The sequence below is a fragment of the Aythya ferina genome (assembly GCF_964211825.1).
Source record: "Aythya ferina genome assembly, chromosome: 3".
Classification (NCBI taxonomy): Eukaryota; Metazoa; Chordata; class Aves; order Anseriformes; family Anatidae; genus Aythya; species Aythya ferina.
The window spans coordinates 32,252,341-32,268,978 of NC_140298.1; the positions used below are offsets into that span (position 1 = coordinate 32,252,341).

The 16,638-nt window shown below is 37.8% G+C and overlaps 1 protein-coding gene across 7 annotated transcripts in view; it reads left to right on the forward strand.

Annotated features, from left to right (window-relative positions):
* Positions 1–16,638, forward strand: part of BIRC6 (baculoviral IAP repeat containing 6) — a 174,718-nt gene that overhangs the window by 29,211 nt on the left and 128,869 nt on the right. For all 7 annotated transcript variants that reach the window (XM_084512715.1, XM_084512709.1, XM_084512713.1 and 4 more), the window contains exons 11-13: positions 6,482–6,631; positions 11,073–11,298; positions 16,178–16,338. In XM_084512715.1, coding sequence (XP_084368841.1) covers positions 6,482–6,631; positions 11,073–11,298; positions 16,178–16,338 — 537 coding nt within the window. The remainder of the gene's footprint in view (positions 1–6,481; positions 6,632–11,072; positions 11,299–16,177; positions 16,339–16,638) is intronic.

Genomic DNA, 16,638 nt, shown 5'->3' on the forward strand with positions numbered 1-16,638 from the left:
GCTTCTTCCAAAATCCCTTCACAGTCTTTGCTCTTCTGTCTTAACTACCATGTAGGGGATGTGGCTGCAGTCAGACCGTGTAAGGAAGACTGGTGTCGAAAGGAGAATGTTAATCCTAGCAGGTAGCTCGCAGTGCAGTGACGCAGGTGAACGTGTTAAGTAAATGCTTTTGAACAAACATGCACTGGAAGTGCTTGGAGGTCATGGGAAAAGCATTCAAGAATATGGGCTGGGCGGTATGTTCTTTACTATTTACTTGCTCAGGTGGTGGGAGAAGGTACTTGAACATCTCCAAGTTTTGGATGTAGAAAAGCCAACTCTCTCCTGTTCCAGCAGAAGATGCTTGTTGACATGCCAGCATCCTTGGTAGATCATAATTCTCTCTGTAGCTGCCCTTAAGATATAACTGGAAAAAAATATATTTGTGTGAATGGGTGTTTCAGGCTTTGAATGTTTTTATGTAAAGATGTTTTCGACTTGCATTTGACGTCAATCATCTTTGTGGGTTGGGAATAATTATTCTTATCCCACTTAAAAATATTGCACCTTGGTGTCAGCCTCAGGTGCTTCTCCGTGAAGGAGTGTCTGCAGTTGACCTCTGGGGTGAGGTGGTGAAGTATATTCTTGGTTCCAGTTCTGTCAAGCAAAGAATAGGTTTTAATCTCTCTGTGTTTTGCTTTCTTCTCTTACCCTTGGCCAAGGTAAACTATGGTTAATATCCCTCTTAGCAGTGCTTTGTTATCACTTGAGGCTGTTAAACATTTTTGCATCGTGTCATTAATATGAAACTTGGCTTAAATTCAGTAGCATCCAAAATATTCTTTATTATTAAACTATGCAGCAGGCTCATAGCAGTGGAGTGGCCTTCCAGTGGTACTTGACCTCTATGATCTGGTGTTTAAGAGGACCAGATATAATTTGTTTTGGATGGGTAAATTTCAAGGGCAACAGTTATCACCGCACTCATAAATCTGTTTTCATCTAATCATTTTTCTTCTAACTATTGCAGGCCTACCAAAGATTGCTTAAGTAAACAGTCCACAGCATGCATTCAACTATATTCTTTTCTTGTTTTGGGTTGTTTCCTTAGTCTTTCATTGCTACCAATGTTAGGAACTTCAATGTTTGAAGCTTTCTCAAGAAATATTATCAAGTAGGAAAGTGGGGTGGCATTTCAAATAAATCAAATGCTCTCAGAAGTAGAAACTTTCAGGGTGGTGCTATGATAAATAAAGCAAGTACTTTTCACCCAGACTGTATGATTAAGTAAGTGCTAAAATCTGTATAGTGGCTTTTGAGTGCTTGAACACTCAAGTCAGTGAAGTATTCTTGGAGTGTGCTCACCTGAAGTTTGCAATCTAATTCTTTCACAAATCTACTTTTGAAATATCCATAGCAAGTGAAGGTTTTGCAGCAAATCATTTCCATATTGATCCCCTTGAAAATGTTAGTATTTGGTTTTGCATTTCATCTAGCAAAAGTCTCAACACAAGGTTGATTTGTTTTAAAAAATGATTCTTCAGTAGTTCCCTAAATTAATGTAGTTAATGTTTTCAGTTTAATTATTGAAGTAGTTTGGGGAAAAGCAGTGGGAAGAAGAAAGTTTTCTACTTGTTATCATCATAAGAAGGAGGAACTTTACTGCTTTTTTATTCTAGCAATCCTCTTTTCTACCCATGTTGCTTCCCAGCTCCATTTGCAGTTGCATAACCAGCTTCTTGCACGTCATGTTTTCTGGAGTACATTGGATCAGTTCTGGTGGATATTGTCTTTTTCTAAATTACTCAAAAAAAAAAAAAAAGGAAACGTTAAAGAAGACCACAAACATTGTATGTAACCCATCCTGCACATTAATACCTTAGCAGTTGTTTTATATGTTCATCTATAAGCACTTTTTTCTTTAGATGTCTATTTTGCCATGTTTTGGGGCATTTGTTTTGGGTACCTAATTTTGCCCAGTCCTTGCCTGCGGTGCTGCGTTTTTGTCACTCTCCTTTGTCGAGGAAATAGTGCATTTTTAGACCTAAGTTTGGTCTTGTCAAAAATGAGTTGTATGTGATAATATTTCTTGTAGCAAGCTTGACAGAACTGGATGGCACTTCCACACATTTGAGAACAAACGCCACCAAATCTTGTGCCACTCGGTTATAACAAATTTATTGCTCTTGAGCTGTATGGAGTGTATTTATCACTCTCTCTAGCTTTTTTTCTGTTTTTGTTTTAATGTCTTATTTGTCTCTGTCACTAGGCTTTGTCAGCCTTGTGCATTAACATATTTGAAGTTGAGGAATCAGTCAAGTGTTTTCAATTTTCTGCCTTCATAGGCAATGGGATCTAATGGGGATGGGAGGGGCTGAGGTTTTTTGCCAGAATTATTGTTGGAAATGATCCTAAGGAGATCATCTCAAGGTCAGGATCAATTACATATACCCTTTCAGAAGGAGATCAACCTGTTTTTGAGGTTCTTCTGCATTGGAGAGGTAACAGCCTATTCACAGAATTTCTTCTAATGCACAATGTCCTTGATGAATTCTTTTTTTCTGGTCTCTAGTCTGTATTATCTGTGCTGATTGGAGTCAGTTGTGCCATCCTTAATTGACATGGCAAAGATCCCTACAAAGGGGAGTGGGGACCTCAAGCCATTTGTTTTCATCAGCTCAATACCTCAGTTGTTTTAAACTTCCCTCGGGGGCTTTGAAAGAAGAAAAAAAAAAAAGTATTGCTCTCCCTTCCCAAAAGATCTTCTCAGGTCCACATGCTTCTTGACCCAGAAACAGCCACAGTAATCCTACAGATGTCTTTAAAGGAATTCTTCTTTTCTGTTTAATAACTGTGCTCTGTACATACTGTCTGTGCATGTACACACTAGGACGTTTGCACTTTGGAGCAGGAAGCTGAATCGGGTTCATCTTATGACTCACAAGAACCTCTTTTACAGAACTGCTGGCTAGCTGATTTTCCATTTTCCCATAATAATGCCTTTAATTATTCCTTGCCCGGCATGGTAGCTTTCACTCGTCTCTAGTCAATCACATTCTATTTTTTCGTGACCCAGGATGGAATTTTACAGCTGAAATGTCCAAGAATAGAGAAAATTCTGTTAGAGCGAGGCTTTGGGAAGTTTTCTTGGGGAAATCTTACAGGTGTTCCAAACTGGTATGTAGGAACCAACCCTTGTTTATTGGCTAGTTGCCTGTGGTATGGCTTAGTGGTCTTAATGCCCTTATCTTTGGGGTACTGGTTGATTGTGTGCTTGTGTTGTGATAGCTGTCGACATCTGTGTCACTGTTCCAAGTTCCTGCCAGGATGCAGGATACCTTCTGTGTATCAAACACTTCATCAGATTGGCTTCGACTGCAGTGGCCTCATCTCTGACATGTCCTCTAACTTGTGCCAACGCTGCCTTCCTGGAACTGATCGCTGGTTTGATGGAAGGAAGCTTGGGATTCATTTGGATGGATTTCTGATTTTTACCTTCCATATGTGTAACTAACCCACCAGGTTTTTAAGTCTGAGCAAGTTACAGATTTTAAATACAGTTCAGAATTAAACTAGAGGCAGGCACTGACCTATTCTCCTTAATCACCAGTGATGGGACCCACAGGAATGGTGTCACGCTGAGGCAGGGGAAGTTTAGGCTGGACATGAGGAAAGAGGTTCCTCATTGAGAGTGTGATCACACCCTGGAACAGGCTTCCTAGGGAAGCAGTCACTGCACCAAGCCTGTCTGAATTTAAGAAGTGATTGGACTGTGCGCTAAGTCACATGGTCTAACATTTTGGGTAGACCTGTGTGGTGCCAGGAGTTGGACTCGATGATCCTTATGGGTCCCTTCCAACTCGGGATATTCTATGATTCTATGACTCTACCCAAGTTTTTAATGCTCTACCTGCTATTTTCAGGAAATACAGTGATACTGTTTTCTAATTATTCTCCTTTATGATCACTGAGAAAGTCAGTGTAAGCTTTATGTCTCCTTGCTGGTGCAACAGAAGCATTTGTCATCTCTGTCCAAAAGTGATACAAGCATTGAAGTCTTCAGGTAAACTACTAATTACGATGTTTGCTACTAGAATTAGAAAGTACCAGATGAGTGAGTCCCTTTCAGTCTGGTAGTACATACCACGAGCAAGTAAGAACTCAAATAAACAAGTAAGCAAATAAATAAATAAAGCAAGGATGACAAATCAGCATTGACTTTTGCACAGATTTTTTTTCCTGGCACTTGACTACAGGAGCTATGGTAACACTACAACAAATAAGCAGGCATCGTCAGAAGGTCATCCTGAGATGTTCTGTGAGAACAACCACCTCTTTTGTAACACAGAAGCAAAGCCACCCGCCGGGTTTTGGAAAGCTTGCAGAGGCACTAATTAATTTATAGGCTAATACAGTATCGCTGATGTTCATGATAAAGTTTTTTTTACAGAAACGTGTTAAAAACAAGAAATAAGTGAGACATTTCAAGTTTAGCACAGAGATTTTCTTCAAAGAGTGGTGGAGTCTTCTAGGAATTCAGGGACTTGCTCTTCTTCTTGTAGTGTGGCTAAAATCATAAGGCTGTTTTATGCTGCTGTTAATTAGCAGTACTTGCTACTATTACCAATTAGCAATTTATTGGCAGCTAATTCATTAGCTAATGATCAATTCCAGCATTATCAATTCCAAAATGATTGTTGGTTAAAACAAAACAAATCCAACCACCTACAGATTGAGTAGACCTTGGCATAACGTTCCCTTAGACAAGCCCACAACTTCCCTGTCTCCTGCTCTGAGCCATACAACTGGTAAATGCCCGGGTCAGTCTGAACTTCCATTTCACTCGGCTGTGCTAATTTCCAGGACAGGAGATTGTCGGGTTTTGATCACTGAGATCATGCAAATCATGGATCTTTGGGCAGTAAACAGAATGGGAAAGAACTGAGGTTTGGCTTACCACCAAACGGAGCTGAGTTTCCTAACATGTCCCTAATTCTCATTGTTTAAGAAAATTGCTGTGTGGTTGTGAGCTATATAATGTTAATTGCCATAATTGTGAGCAATATAATCTTAAGGAAGTTCACCCTAAGCATTATTTACTAGAACTATTCTTTTTTTTCTCTGCTCTTGGCATCTACTGACATACTGTTCTGCATCGGGGTGGGTGTGTGGAGGGCAGAAGAGTTAGCGTGGGATCTCTGTAAGAAAGGCCCGACAGCAAATGACTTAGGGGTTTAATAAAATAGCTGTTTTAAAGAGATAAAATGAAAAATGTGGATAGTAAATCTTATGTCCCTTCAGACACTGAGAACCCTGTTTCCGTGCAGTATCACTCTGACCCCCAGATAGATTTTCCCACAGCATGTAGCACCAATTCTGTGTGTTGGGCAGTTCCTACTTTTTGGTGATTCAAGCTCTAATAGTCCTCTTTTTATTCAGTCTTGTTAAAACAGTAATGTTATTAAGGTGTTTTTAATGGGCCTTTCTTACTGAGATCCAGTAAAACCTTGCACCATCTCTCTTTGTGCCTTAGTCTCTGTGTGTTTCACTTCCTCCTGCTCCCCCAGTGCAAAACATGGACCTGCTGATTATGCTTTTATTTTGGATTTTTATTACCTACATTATCTCAAGTTTGTTTGTTTGTTTCAGTTGACCTGGACAGTTTGACTAGCAGGGTTTTTCATAATGAGTCAAGTGCTGAAGGGCATTCTGCTATCAATTTTCAGAGAAAAAAAAAAAAAAAAACATAGAAGGCCTTCCAGGATTTCTTTTTTCTCTATATATATTCCAGTAATTGGGATTTTTGTGACTACTGAAACGGTTAAAAACACTTTTCCATGACCTTACTTTTTTTCTCAGTGATTTCTCTGTTTACCACCAGTGATATGCACAGATGAGTTCTGTCATTTATGATGGGCAACTTCATTGAATGATTTCGGGATTTCACCAAAAGATTTTGGCCACTGAATATTTTGGAATTGCCCTTCTGACTGTTGTACTGATCAGTGTTGTTATTCGAAGTCTGATAAAAGATATGAAGAGCCCTTTATTTAGGAGAGTTCAGCGGGAAAATGACTTGTTCAATTCTCAGATATCAAACTTGGAAAGGAAACGTATGCAATGTGTACAAACAAAGTATGAAGGCCTTAGCTGACGTGGTGGAACAGTTTCTGTTTAACTCATGGTTTGGGTTATGGAAAGTATCACAATCGTTATGATCGGGGTTTCTACTGGGACTTGTTTAGTTAATTGCCGTTTATCCCCCTCTTCCCTAATATTTTCTTTCCCTTTGTGACATTCACAGCTGAAGTTAGTGTTTTGGTAGTTCACCCTGAAAAATGTCGTAGCAATAAAGCAAAATGAGTTTTCATGTTCCAGGTCCTGTATAATTATGACTGTAGTCATAATTGTGTAGCACTTTGTCTGGAAGCTTGTCTTATGAATCAAGTTTAACCATATGCCTGTCTAAATTTGCTTCTTTCATTGTCTGTGATGATTTTAGGTGGAGAACTTCATTTCCTTCAGATTGGAGGAACCTGTGATGACATAGATGAAGCTGATATACTCGTAGATGGATCCCTTTCCAAAAGTGTAGAACAGTCTTCAGAAGGCGCCAAGCCCTTATCTAACCCTTCCAGTCCAGGCATTACAGGTAAATTGTACATGTTTAAACATACCTAATTAGAATGCTTTTATTATTCTTGGAAGTTGCATGGTGAAGTGATTGTGAGTTATTTAATAGCATGTTGTTTTATACTTTGTTTTATTACCCTGCGGTTGAGTTCTGTAATTTTTATGTATATTTGCCAGTGCTTATATACAAGCGTAACATTTTAGCACTTCCCAATTCTCAAAAATCCTTTTGTGTAACTGATTGTTTTTCCAATCACTGCATGTTATCATAAGCAGGGCAAACAAGGAAAAAAAACAGGTAATTGTGCAGACACTGAACTTCCCTCACAATTTAAATAGGCTTGAACTGATTATTTGGAACAAAAATCATATGTTCATCATCTAAAGTTGTCTTAGTTTCTTGCAGACGACGTCCAGCTCTACTTAAGAAAACTTTGCAAAGTTTATTTGATAAGTATTTTTGCACACAATGAAGTTAATGGTGTCTATACTTGAAGGAGTGCAGTTGTTGTTGTGAAATAAACTTAAGGTATTAACTCTTGGATTTCTGTTTCTCATAGTTGATTTAGGTTGAGCCTTGCTCAAAATCTGCTGTCATTTACATGTCAGTTTGCTTCCTGGAAAGCTGTTTGCCCTTGGACTGAAAGAAACAATTGTTTCTAATTGTCCAAATTCCATTTTTAGCTTAAACATGATATTTAGGTCTTTACTGCAGTTCTTGTTCACCAGTTCTGCCATCTGCTTGCTTTTGTAGTATCCTGGCCCACTTGGGTAAACCAAGTGCTTTGGTGAGAGGTAATGTTCATTTAAGTAGTCACATAAAAAGGTTGAAAAACAGGAGGGTCTTCTCCTGCTTGTAGGAGAAAATGGTGTGTGTGCAGGTTATGTGAGCTCCTGTGGGGCCCTCATATCTTTTCTCAGTCCACATGAAGTATGCTTCATTGTAAATAATTTGGCACTAAGACTTAACAAATCTAATTTTGTTGGTTAAGCCCGAGGAAGATTTGAGTCATATTGAGGTTTCTGAAGTATAGTCTAGATGTTTTGGTGGTGGTTGTTTGGGGGAACTGTTGATGAGAGAACTGTAAAACTGTTGTGTTTTTCATTTTGATTTAACCTGCAGCTGTTGTTGATAGAGACACATTATTTCAGTTGGGTTGGAGTTTGGAGGTTTTGGTCATGTCTGTTGGGACAGACGTAGGGCTATGCAGGAAACCGATGACTCTTAAATTAGAAAAAAAAATGAATCTGTGAAGTATGAAGGCAAAGTAATGGTAGAATGTAATTTATTCTTGCGGCCATGACTGTCAGAGAAATGATGTTTATTTTTTTTGTGGGTGATGTGGGTTTTAACCTACTGCAGGTGCAGAGGACAGAGAAGCTGGGAGGGACTGAGTGGCAATACAGGGATGGTTCTGGATAATGAATGGCATCTTCACTGTCACCAGCCTACTTGCTGTCTGTCTCCCCAAAATCAGACTTGCATCCAGCCCTATGACGCATTGTTCTGGGCTCTGTTTGTAAGGTTCCTGATTTTACTTAGCAAGCAGGAAGGAAATCAAAAGGGAAGGAAAAGTTGATTTTCAGTGTAAGATTACCTCTACGCAGCAGTACAGCAGTTGCTGTCTTCTGCTCTGCACTATGGCTTTGAGGACTGAATTTCTCTTGCTGCTCCTCTTTCTGCAAAGGAGCCATTCCTGAAGTTTGAAAACTGCTCAGTAATAAACTGCTGTACATACATGAGGGAAGGAAGGCTGTGGCTTTCTTCTGCACCTTTCTTCTGGTAATGGCAAATAAAGCAGCAAACGCTTCATAGAGAATGTGAATATTCGGGACATAAATCTGCTTTATTAGGTACATTCTCTTTACAATAGCTTATCAACAGATTTAAGTGACTTCCACTCAGAGGGTAACTTTGACCAACCTGATGAATCAAAATGATGATAATTACCATTTAAATTCTGCCAGTAATGTGATGGCAAAATTATTTCTTTATTTTTTAACTGTCCTCCATGCAGTCTGCAGTATAGACCGTGCTGAAATATGACCTAATGCAACAGATTTACTTATGCGTGGACTTCTAAACAGTTACACATTTAAATTGCCCACAAGTTGCAGGTCTTCCTTTAAGCACTAATATAATTCAGGGAGTGTAGTGTTGCTTGGTCTTGGTCTGTGCTTGTTCCCAATGAGATGCTGGAAACAGCAGCGGTCAGACAAATTGAGTACTCTTCTGCTGTGCTCTCAGGCGGAGCTCCTAGAAGCTGTGCGAAGTTGGATAATCATTGGAAGCCAGCCCCCAAATGAGGGGCTAGGCAGGAGGTTGAACCTAAAAGATTGAAGAGTTCTTAGAGCTACCTGGGTTAACAATATTTGTGCCCATAATACTTGAGTCTTAATTTGTGTGTGAGTGATTGCTAGGACTGTGCAAACATCCTCTGAAGTAATGAAGCTGTCAGAGTGATAGGGATCATCCTCAGGCGTTGCCCCTAGCATCCATCACATCAGCGTTGCTTCTCTTTTAATCCAGGTATGTCAAGAAGAAATGTTTTTGTCCATTTCTGTGAATGTTATTCAGACAGACATAGCTCAACAGAAGGCTTTTTCTTCTGGGGAACCGAACTCCTAGGCTGATCTGACTGAGCATAAAGCCTTAACCTATGTCCCATGTCACAGTTGGTGGCAGACAGCATCAGGCGGTTTTTATGAAATCACTTTGGTGTTCTCTGAAACTGTAGCTGTGGTCAGGATAGAACCCCCAGTGACAAGCACAAGCTTTTGTCTGTCTATTGCACATATTGTATCGAGTATTTTGTTCATATGTTTGTTTTTCCACTGTAGGCACTCTGGAACGGTTGCATTTACAGTTTGGCTGCATTTTAAAGTGTATTGTTGTAGAAGGAAATGTGTTAACACTACCAGGTCTACCAGGTCATACATCTTGATTGCAATTTCCTTTTAAGGGAAGGGGTGTTTTTGTGGTAAAGTAATGTAAAATATGTCTTCTTCTTTTTTTTTTTTTTTTTTTTTTTTTTTTTTTTTTAGAAGCAACTTGAAACCAGTTTGAAACACCTTTTCTATTTTGCTACTAGTACTTCAACTTACTGTAACTCATTATTACAGTACAATAAAAATCATGTAATTTTGCAAAAGAAGATAATTTTCCAGTGCTGTCAAACATACTTAAGTCTTTAATTTTTCAGCTTCAGGGCCTGATGTATATGGTTGCTCTGAATCTGTAACAGTTTCTTTTGGAGGAAGGGGAGCAAATTAGCAAAAAAGCCAATCTATTGAAATACTGAACTGATACACAGTTTGAGCTATGATCTCAGTTCTTGTTGCAATATCACACAGTTAATAAGGTTCATATTTGGCAGTAAAAGATAAATAAAACGAAAGTGTTCTCTGTATTATTAAAATTAAATTTCTGCGGCATTTTTAATCTTTTTAGCATTTTCGCGCCTCATAGACTAAAAAGCAGAAGTTACAGCTTCTGCAGTATGAGTGAATTTTCTGCCTGACCCTGGGTCTCTCATCTTGAGCTTCTTCACTTTTCTGGAAGAATTGTGCGTGTTTTCTCCTCTCAAGCTAGAGGATGTGATCTTGTTACTGATTTCACTCATGCTTGCTTTGCAAGATAGTGTCTAGGTTCAGACTCTGCACTGAGGGTGTGGTATTTCTTTTGGTGCTGAGTTTTCCTTTACAACTAAAAGTTGTTGTGTTTTTTTTCTGAAACGTATTTTTAAGAGAAAATGCTCAAAATCTAAGAAAACGGTCATTATGCATATCTTATTTTCCCTGATGTTTTCAATGCTTTTGTTGGAGGAAACCTGATTATTTGTAGAACTCTAGATTATTATCCAGTGAACCTGTTTCCTCAGGGCAAGACTTGAATATGAAGACAAGATACTTGTTTAGGAACAGTGTCTTTTCAGTGCATTATATAAAGCATGCTTGTTTTTCCTTTATTCCTCTTTTAAGCTAAACTGAGAGCTTCCAAAGCATTCTACTGATCTACCATAAAATAAGTCTGCATTGATAGGCAGGTGCCAAAGCAATGTTTTAAACAACAGTGATAAAAATATTTTGACTGCATAGTAATTCCATGTGGCTGTTTTCATGGAATGTATTTATTTTTTTCTCTGAGTCCATAAGGGTATAAAAATGTTTTAATCAGCTTTATATCATCAAAGTGTAGCTGGCTAACTATTTATTGGGATGCTTCTGGTTGAATCTCAGACAGCATGCTCAGAGATCTCAGTACTTAGAAAACTTATTCCAAATTACTTAGCTTCAAAGGATACTGGCTTCAGCTTCAGGGCTAGCACTTTTTTAATTTTTGTGTCACACAGACGTTAATTTTACTTACAGCAGTTTGGTTATATTTCAAACTGTTTATAGGATGTTCTGGGAAATAAATACATCTGTATAACAAGTATATACGTTCTGTAATGATTCAGGAGTTGATCTTTTGGTGGACCAGCCGTTTTCCCTTGAAACACTGACATCCCTGGTAGAACTGACCCGTTTTGAGACCTTGACACCACGATTTTCAGCCACTGTCCCTCCCTGTTGGGTAGAAGTCCAGCAAGAGCAGCAGCAAAGGAGGCATCCTCAGCACTTGCACCAGCAGCACCATGGAGATGCAGCTCAGCATACTCGAACTTGGAAGCTACAGACAGACAGGTAAATAGGGTAATGGTACAAAGAAGAATCGTGTGTATTGCTTAACTAGCATGTGTAGCTGGTGTAATCACAAATTTCACGTGATTTAATTGTTTTTCAATAGTGTGCAAGTTTAAGAGTGCGTGTTTTCAAAGATACCCGTCCTTATTTCGTAGTTTGCAAGGAAGCTCTGCATGCTGTAGTTGCTGTAATGGACTTTGAAACAAATTGAAAAATCACATTTTGAAATCGTTTATTTTTATACACCAAAGTTGTATTTCCTTATATAATTAGACAAGCATATTTGCCAGAATTAGGTATTCTTGTTCTATTAAAAGTCTGATTTGCTCTTATGTATACGCAAATTCTTAGCAATTTTTTAGTCAGAAAATGCAAGCTATAGGTGCCAGTATGAATGTAGTCGTTGTCCTAAACCACATTGTGTTGCATTTTATCTTAAAATGTGAAAATAGAGTGTGGATTTATATCTGCTCTTGTCAAGTAAAATGTTTATATGTGAGACGTTTACTTGAGCCAATATAGTGCCTTTGCTGTGCTAAAATGTAGGCAATATTTCCACTGATATGAATTGTGCTGACACAGCACGTGTGTGAACGTGGAACTCTTCTGGGATTTTAGAGGCTGGAACAGCAGTCTCCTTGAGGAGTTGGTTAAAACCTAGCTTAGCTAGTTTTGTATGTGTGTTGTGTTTTTTTTTTTTTTTTTTTCCTGAAAAATACTTGGAAAGACAAAGTCTAAATATGAGTTGTATAGTGTGTTTTTGAAGAGAAGTGAGTAATAATGTACTACAAGGTGTTTTGGGTTAAGCTGTTACACATCCATCCCACTGATGTCTAAGTTTTAGATATTAATGCAGAATCTAAATGCTCATTGGATGGAAACAAAAGCCCAAAGACACTAGGGGAGCTAGAGTTCATTGGGAAGGGAAAGAAAGGTGTGAAATAAGTGAAAGCTAGCATGCGTTAATGAGACGTTTCAGATGGGTAAACAGGTCTGGAAGGTAAGGGTTGCAGGCATTACAGGGCTGACACCTAACATAAACTGAACTTGCTTTAACTTAAATATTCATAAACTATGGTTAAAAACTTGCAGTACGTTATAGGTTTTGAAAGCTGTCTTTATCTTGTGATTTTGCTTTGCGTGAGTGAAATACTCTGTGCCAAGTGGAAAGGAGGCCCTTCCGCAACTTCCAGTTACAACTATTGATTATTGTGTCCAGCAACGGTTGAAAAACTAAAAATCTACTGAAGTGAATTAAAATATGATTTGTTGAATTAGAAGAAAAGAATTACTTCTGATGCAAAGTAAAATAGGAATGTAAAGAGGTAAAGTTGAAAATTTTGTTTTAGTAATGGAGAACTTCAGCAGCTGCCGAATGACACATTTAGAAGATGATCAAATTACAGCCCCTTTGTAGGATAAAATATAGGTTCTTAAGGTTGAGAGCAAAGTTAGTTTTTAATTAAAAGATATCTGGGAAGAAACTTTGTGATTTCAGGGTTTGTTGACTTAATATGAGGCTTCTTTTATCTTTTCTTTGAGTGTCTTATGCTGATTCTTATCAAGATGCGGGATTACAGGTTTAGATGGATGAGTAATGCAACTTGATAAGGTAATTCTTTTGCTTCCCAAATAGCTAGAGGTAATTCTTTTGCTTCCCAAGTAGCTAGAAGGAAATAAAGCTATAAATGTGTTTCAGGGAAGGTCATTATGTTACACTTTTTCATTCCTACTTTGTTACTTTTAAAAGGCTATGTAACAAAGAAAAACTGAAAAAGCAGAATCTGTTTTACCATATGAATTATCATCTAAACATCAGTGTTTCCTATTCAGTGAAAATCTTAACTTGAATGTTAAATTGGGTGAATTATTTTTCAAAAATACATGAATTCCTAGGGTTTTTTGCTAAAACAGTGACATCTGAGTGTCCTTTTTTTTGGTCTCGATTTTTTTTGAAATGTGGGAAATATGTCTGTGTAGAAGATACTCTGAAAGTACGTGAAGGAAGGAAGAGTTAGCTATTCATGTGGTTTCCAGTGGTCATTGCCTGGAAATGGATGTGCAGCATAAAGTGGAGTTGTTGTGGAAGATCAAACATTGATGAGATGTTTTAGAAAAGGTATGAAGAGGGGTGTTGGAAAACATGTCGTAGTTAGTTGTAAGAGTGATGGTGCATTTGCATTTAGAACATAGTCTTGATTATGTGTTCTTCTTTATAAAAGATACTGTAAAGTTAGGAGGGTTCCAAAGGTGAGAAAAGTTGTTAAAGTAACTCAGGCTATCAGAGAAAAATTACATTTGGAGTGCACGTACTGAAACATTGAGAAAATAATGAGGAAGTACATGATTTTTTTGTCTTCTTTGAAAATTTGCACACAAATGTAAGGATGTGCTTAACAGAGAGATGGGGAATTCAGAAACTGGTTAAAAGGGAGAGTTTTTTTATTCATGACATTAGATTGTTCATTGCCACAGGTATGAGAAGATCTCTTTGCTATTGGAGATTAATGTGAGACCTACATGGAGGGTCATTATTCCCTTTGTGCCTTTTGAGAGATACTTAAAACTTCCTTTAGGGCATCTGCTACTGAATTCTCTCAAAAATATTTCTAGGGTAAGCAAATTGCCGTTCTAATTTGGTATGGCAGCGTGCATCTTCCAACACACTGAGTACAACAGACAACTGAGACCAAGTGATTTGTATTCATTTCTCTACTTGTACCACAGGTTTGTTTTGAACTGGATGAACAGAATATAACTTGGTAGTTCAGAAGGCTTTTGAGTGTTCCTTTGAATGTCTCATTCACTCCATGTTTTTACATGACCCCATAGGAATATCAAAACACATTAAAAAAACAAAAAACAAAACCTGCCTGTTTTGTAGTGGGCTAAGTATCTTAAAGGACAGAGGAAAGGTATGAATGATTCGGATGTGGTCTTAGTGTTAATGCTTGCTTTTCCCTGGAGTTGTAGGATGATTTTTTGTTATTTCGCATATCTGAGTTTGTACCATAGCTGAAAATTCTCGACTGTTGCTTCTTAAATCAAAGCCACAAGCTGTATACTGTCCGTTTTTGGCCAGCCCCCAAAATAAATAATTTCTGATACTGCTGCTTCTGGGAAGCTGGCATGCAATTTCAGAAGTCCCGTTGCTGGTTTTCTGTGTGATCAGCGGTAAGTTACTAGAGGTGTACAACAGTGTGGTTTGTACCATGTTTGTCTGAATTGCAAATGCTGTTTATGCTTCTTGGCTTCTGGTTTCCTCTTGGTCTAGAATTTTTCTGCCATAGCATAAATAGTGCTGCCTTTCTGCCTGCTTACTAGTTTGCCAGCCCTGCATTTCTGAGACAGGCTGCTGTTTGGTGCCATTGCAATGAAGCCCCTGAATTCTCTCTTCGTTGTCAGAGGTCTCAGTGCATCTGGCATTGCTGAGGTGGAAAGGATGCTAGAGAAGGCAAATGGTTAACTTCCAAAAAAGTCAGTGAAGGGAGAATGAAACCATTCGCAGATTTGGTGGTTAATTCTAAATTTCCACAATATGCAAAATGAGTTTGAAGGAATAATCTTGTTTACTTCAGCAGAAAAAAAAGTAAACAAAAAATATTACTTCTCCAGTGTCTTAGAGTTTTTTCCTAAGCCTCTTCTGATCATAAATCATAGAACAGCTTGGGCTGGAAGGGACCTTGAAGACCATCTAGTCCAATCAACCTGCTGTGGGCAGGGACATCTCCAACTAGAGCAGGTTACCAGGGTGTAGATACATGTTATGAACACCTTTGTTATCTGAAAGGCAATACGTCTGTTATATCTTCAGTTATTTTTAAAAATACATTTTATGATCCCATTTTAATGTTACTAGAAATGAAAGCATTGAAATTGTAGTCCCTTTGTATCACGTAGAAATTACTTCAGCAATATACTCTGCTGTTTTGTTGTAACACTTCTTTTTAACTCCTCTTCTTTGTTCGGTGGCATAAAATTAAGTAGATGTGGTTTCATAAGATTAAATAATTATGAGAATCTCAATTGTGACCTGTGGTATAATAGAAAGTGTTAGTAATTCATATATTTATATGCAAGTAGGCAGACAGTAGGAACATGCAAGTGTATGAGAAGTATTACACCTTGCTTTTTAAAGATAAAGCTTACAATTTCTTAAATGGATGTGTTCTGTAAAGTCATTTCCAGCCACTGGAGGAACTGGGCAAATGCTCTGTTTGTAAACCGGAGGAGTTAAAACTGAGCTTTTTATGTGTACCTGGAATCTGTTATAAGTGTGTTATACTTGGTAAGAAGCACTTCTCATGCTGTATAAATTATCAGATGTATTTAAAAAATAAAAATTGTTGGTTTTTTTTTTTTTTGAAAGTAGTATTTTGAGCATTCTAAATGTAGCTGTTGTAATACTGAAAAGTGACCATGTTTAACACTTCCCAGTACAGAAGACCAACTTGCAAGATTGCAACGCAGTTACTTTCATGTTTTTATACTGTTCAGCAACTGAAAGATCCTTTTTTAGTGTGTTGGTTTTTTTCGTTTAATGTTTTTCTAGAAACTGATATTTTTAGTAATATGGACTGTATATAGCAGGACTGTAACGAAGATAACAGGGAATCTTTTCACTGCTGCTTTTATCCAGTCTTTGACTCACCCTCCCTTATTTTATTAATTGGCTTTTAAAGTGTTCTTTACAAAGTGAAGGTGGTCAATCACAGCTTGAAAGGCTTTTATGTTAGAAATTGGTGTGTATGTTAACTAACACAAAGTAGTTTTTTTCTTTTTTTAAAGAACATATGCATAGATGAAGAATGCACTGGGTAAAGCTGTCTGCTTGATCTGAATCTTAACAGTGGCTCATTGTTTTCTTGTTTCCTGACAGCAACAGCTGGGATGAGCATGTCTTTGAACTGGTTCTTCCAAAAGCCTGTATGGTTGGGCACGTGGACTTCAAGTTCGTTTTGAACTCAAACATCACAAACATTCCCCAGATCCAAGTGACTTTACTGAAAAATAAAGCTCCAGGCTTAGGGAAAGTCAATGGTAAGAAAGCACGTAAGATCTCTTTAAAAACTTTGTGGTTTTTTTCTGCTCAAGCTCCTTATTCTCTGTGAGATATGCTGGAAGATGTGGTTGAAATTATGTAAATATTTTCATTTTTTATTTCTTTAGTTCTATATCTCAGGAGCATGTTCTTTTTTTCACTTAACATGTTCAAAGGTAAATTGGGAAAACAAACTCGATAAACAGTTTCAAAATACTGAATTTTCTACATGTGAAAGTGCATAGTTTAAAAAGGTTGAACAAGTCGTTTTTCTGTATTGCTTGAATCCTCCAGTCATT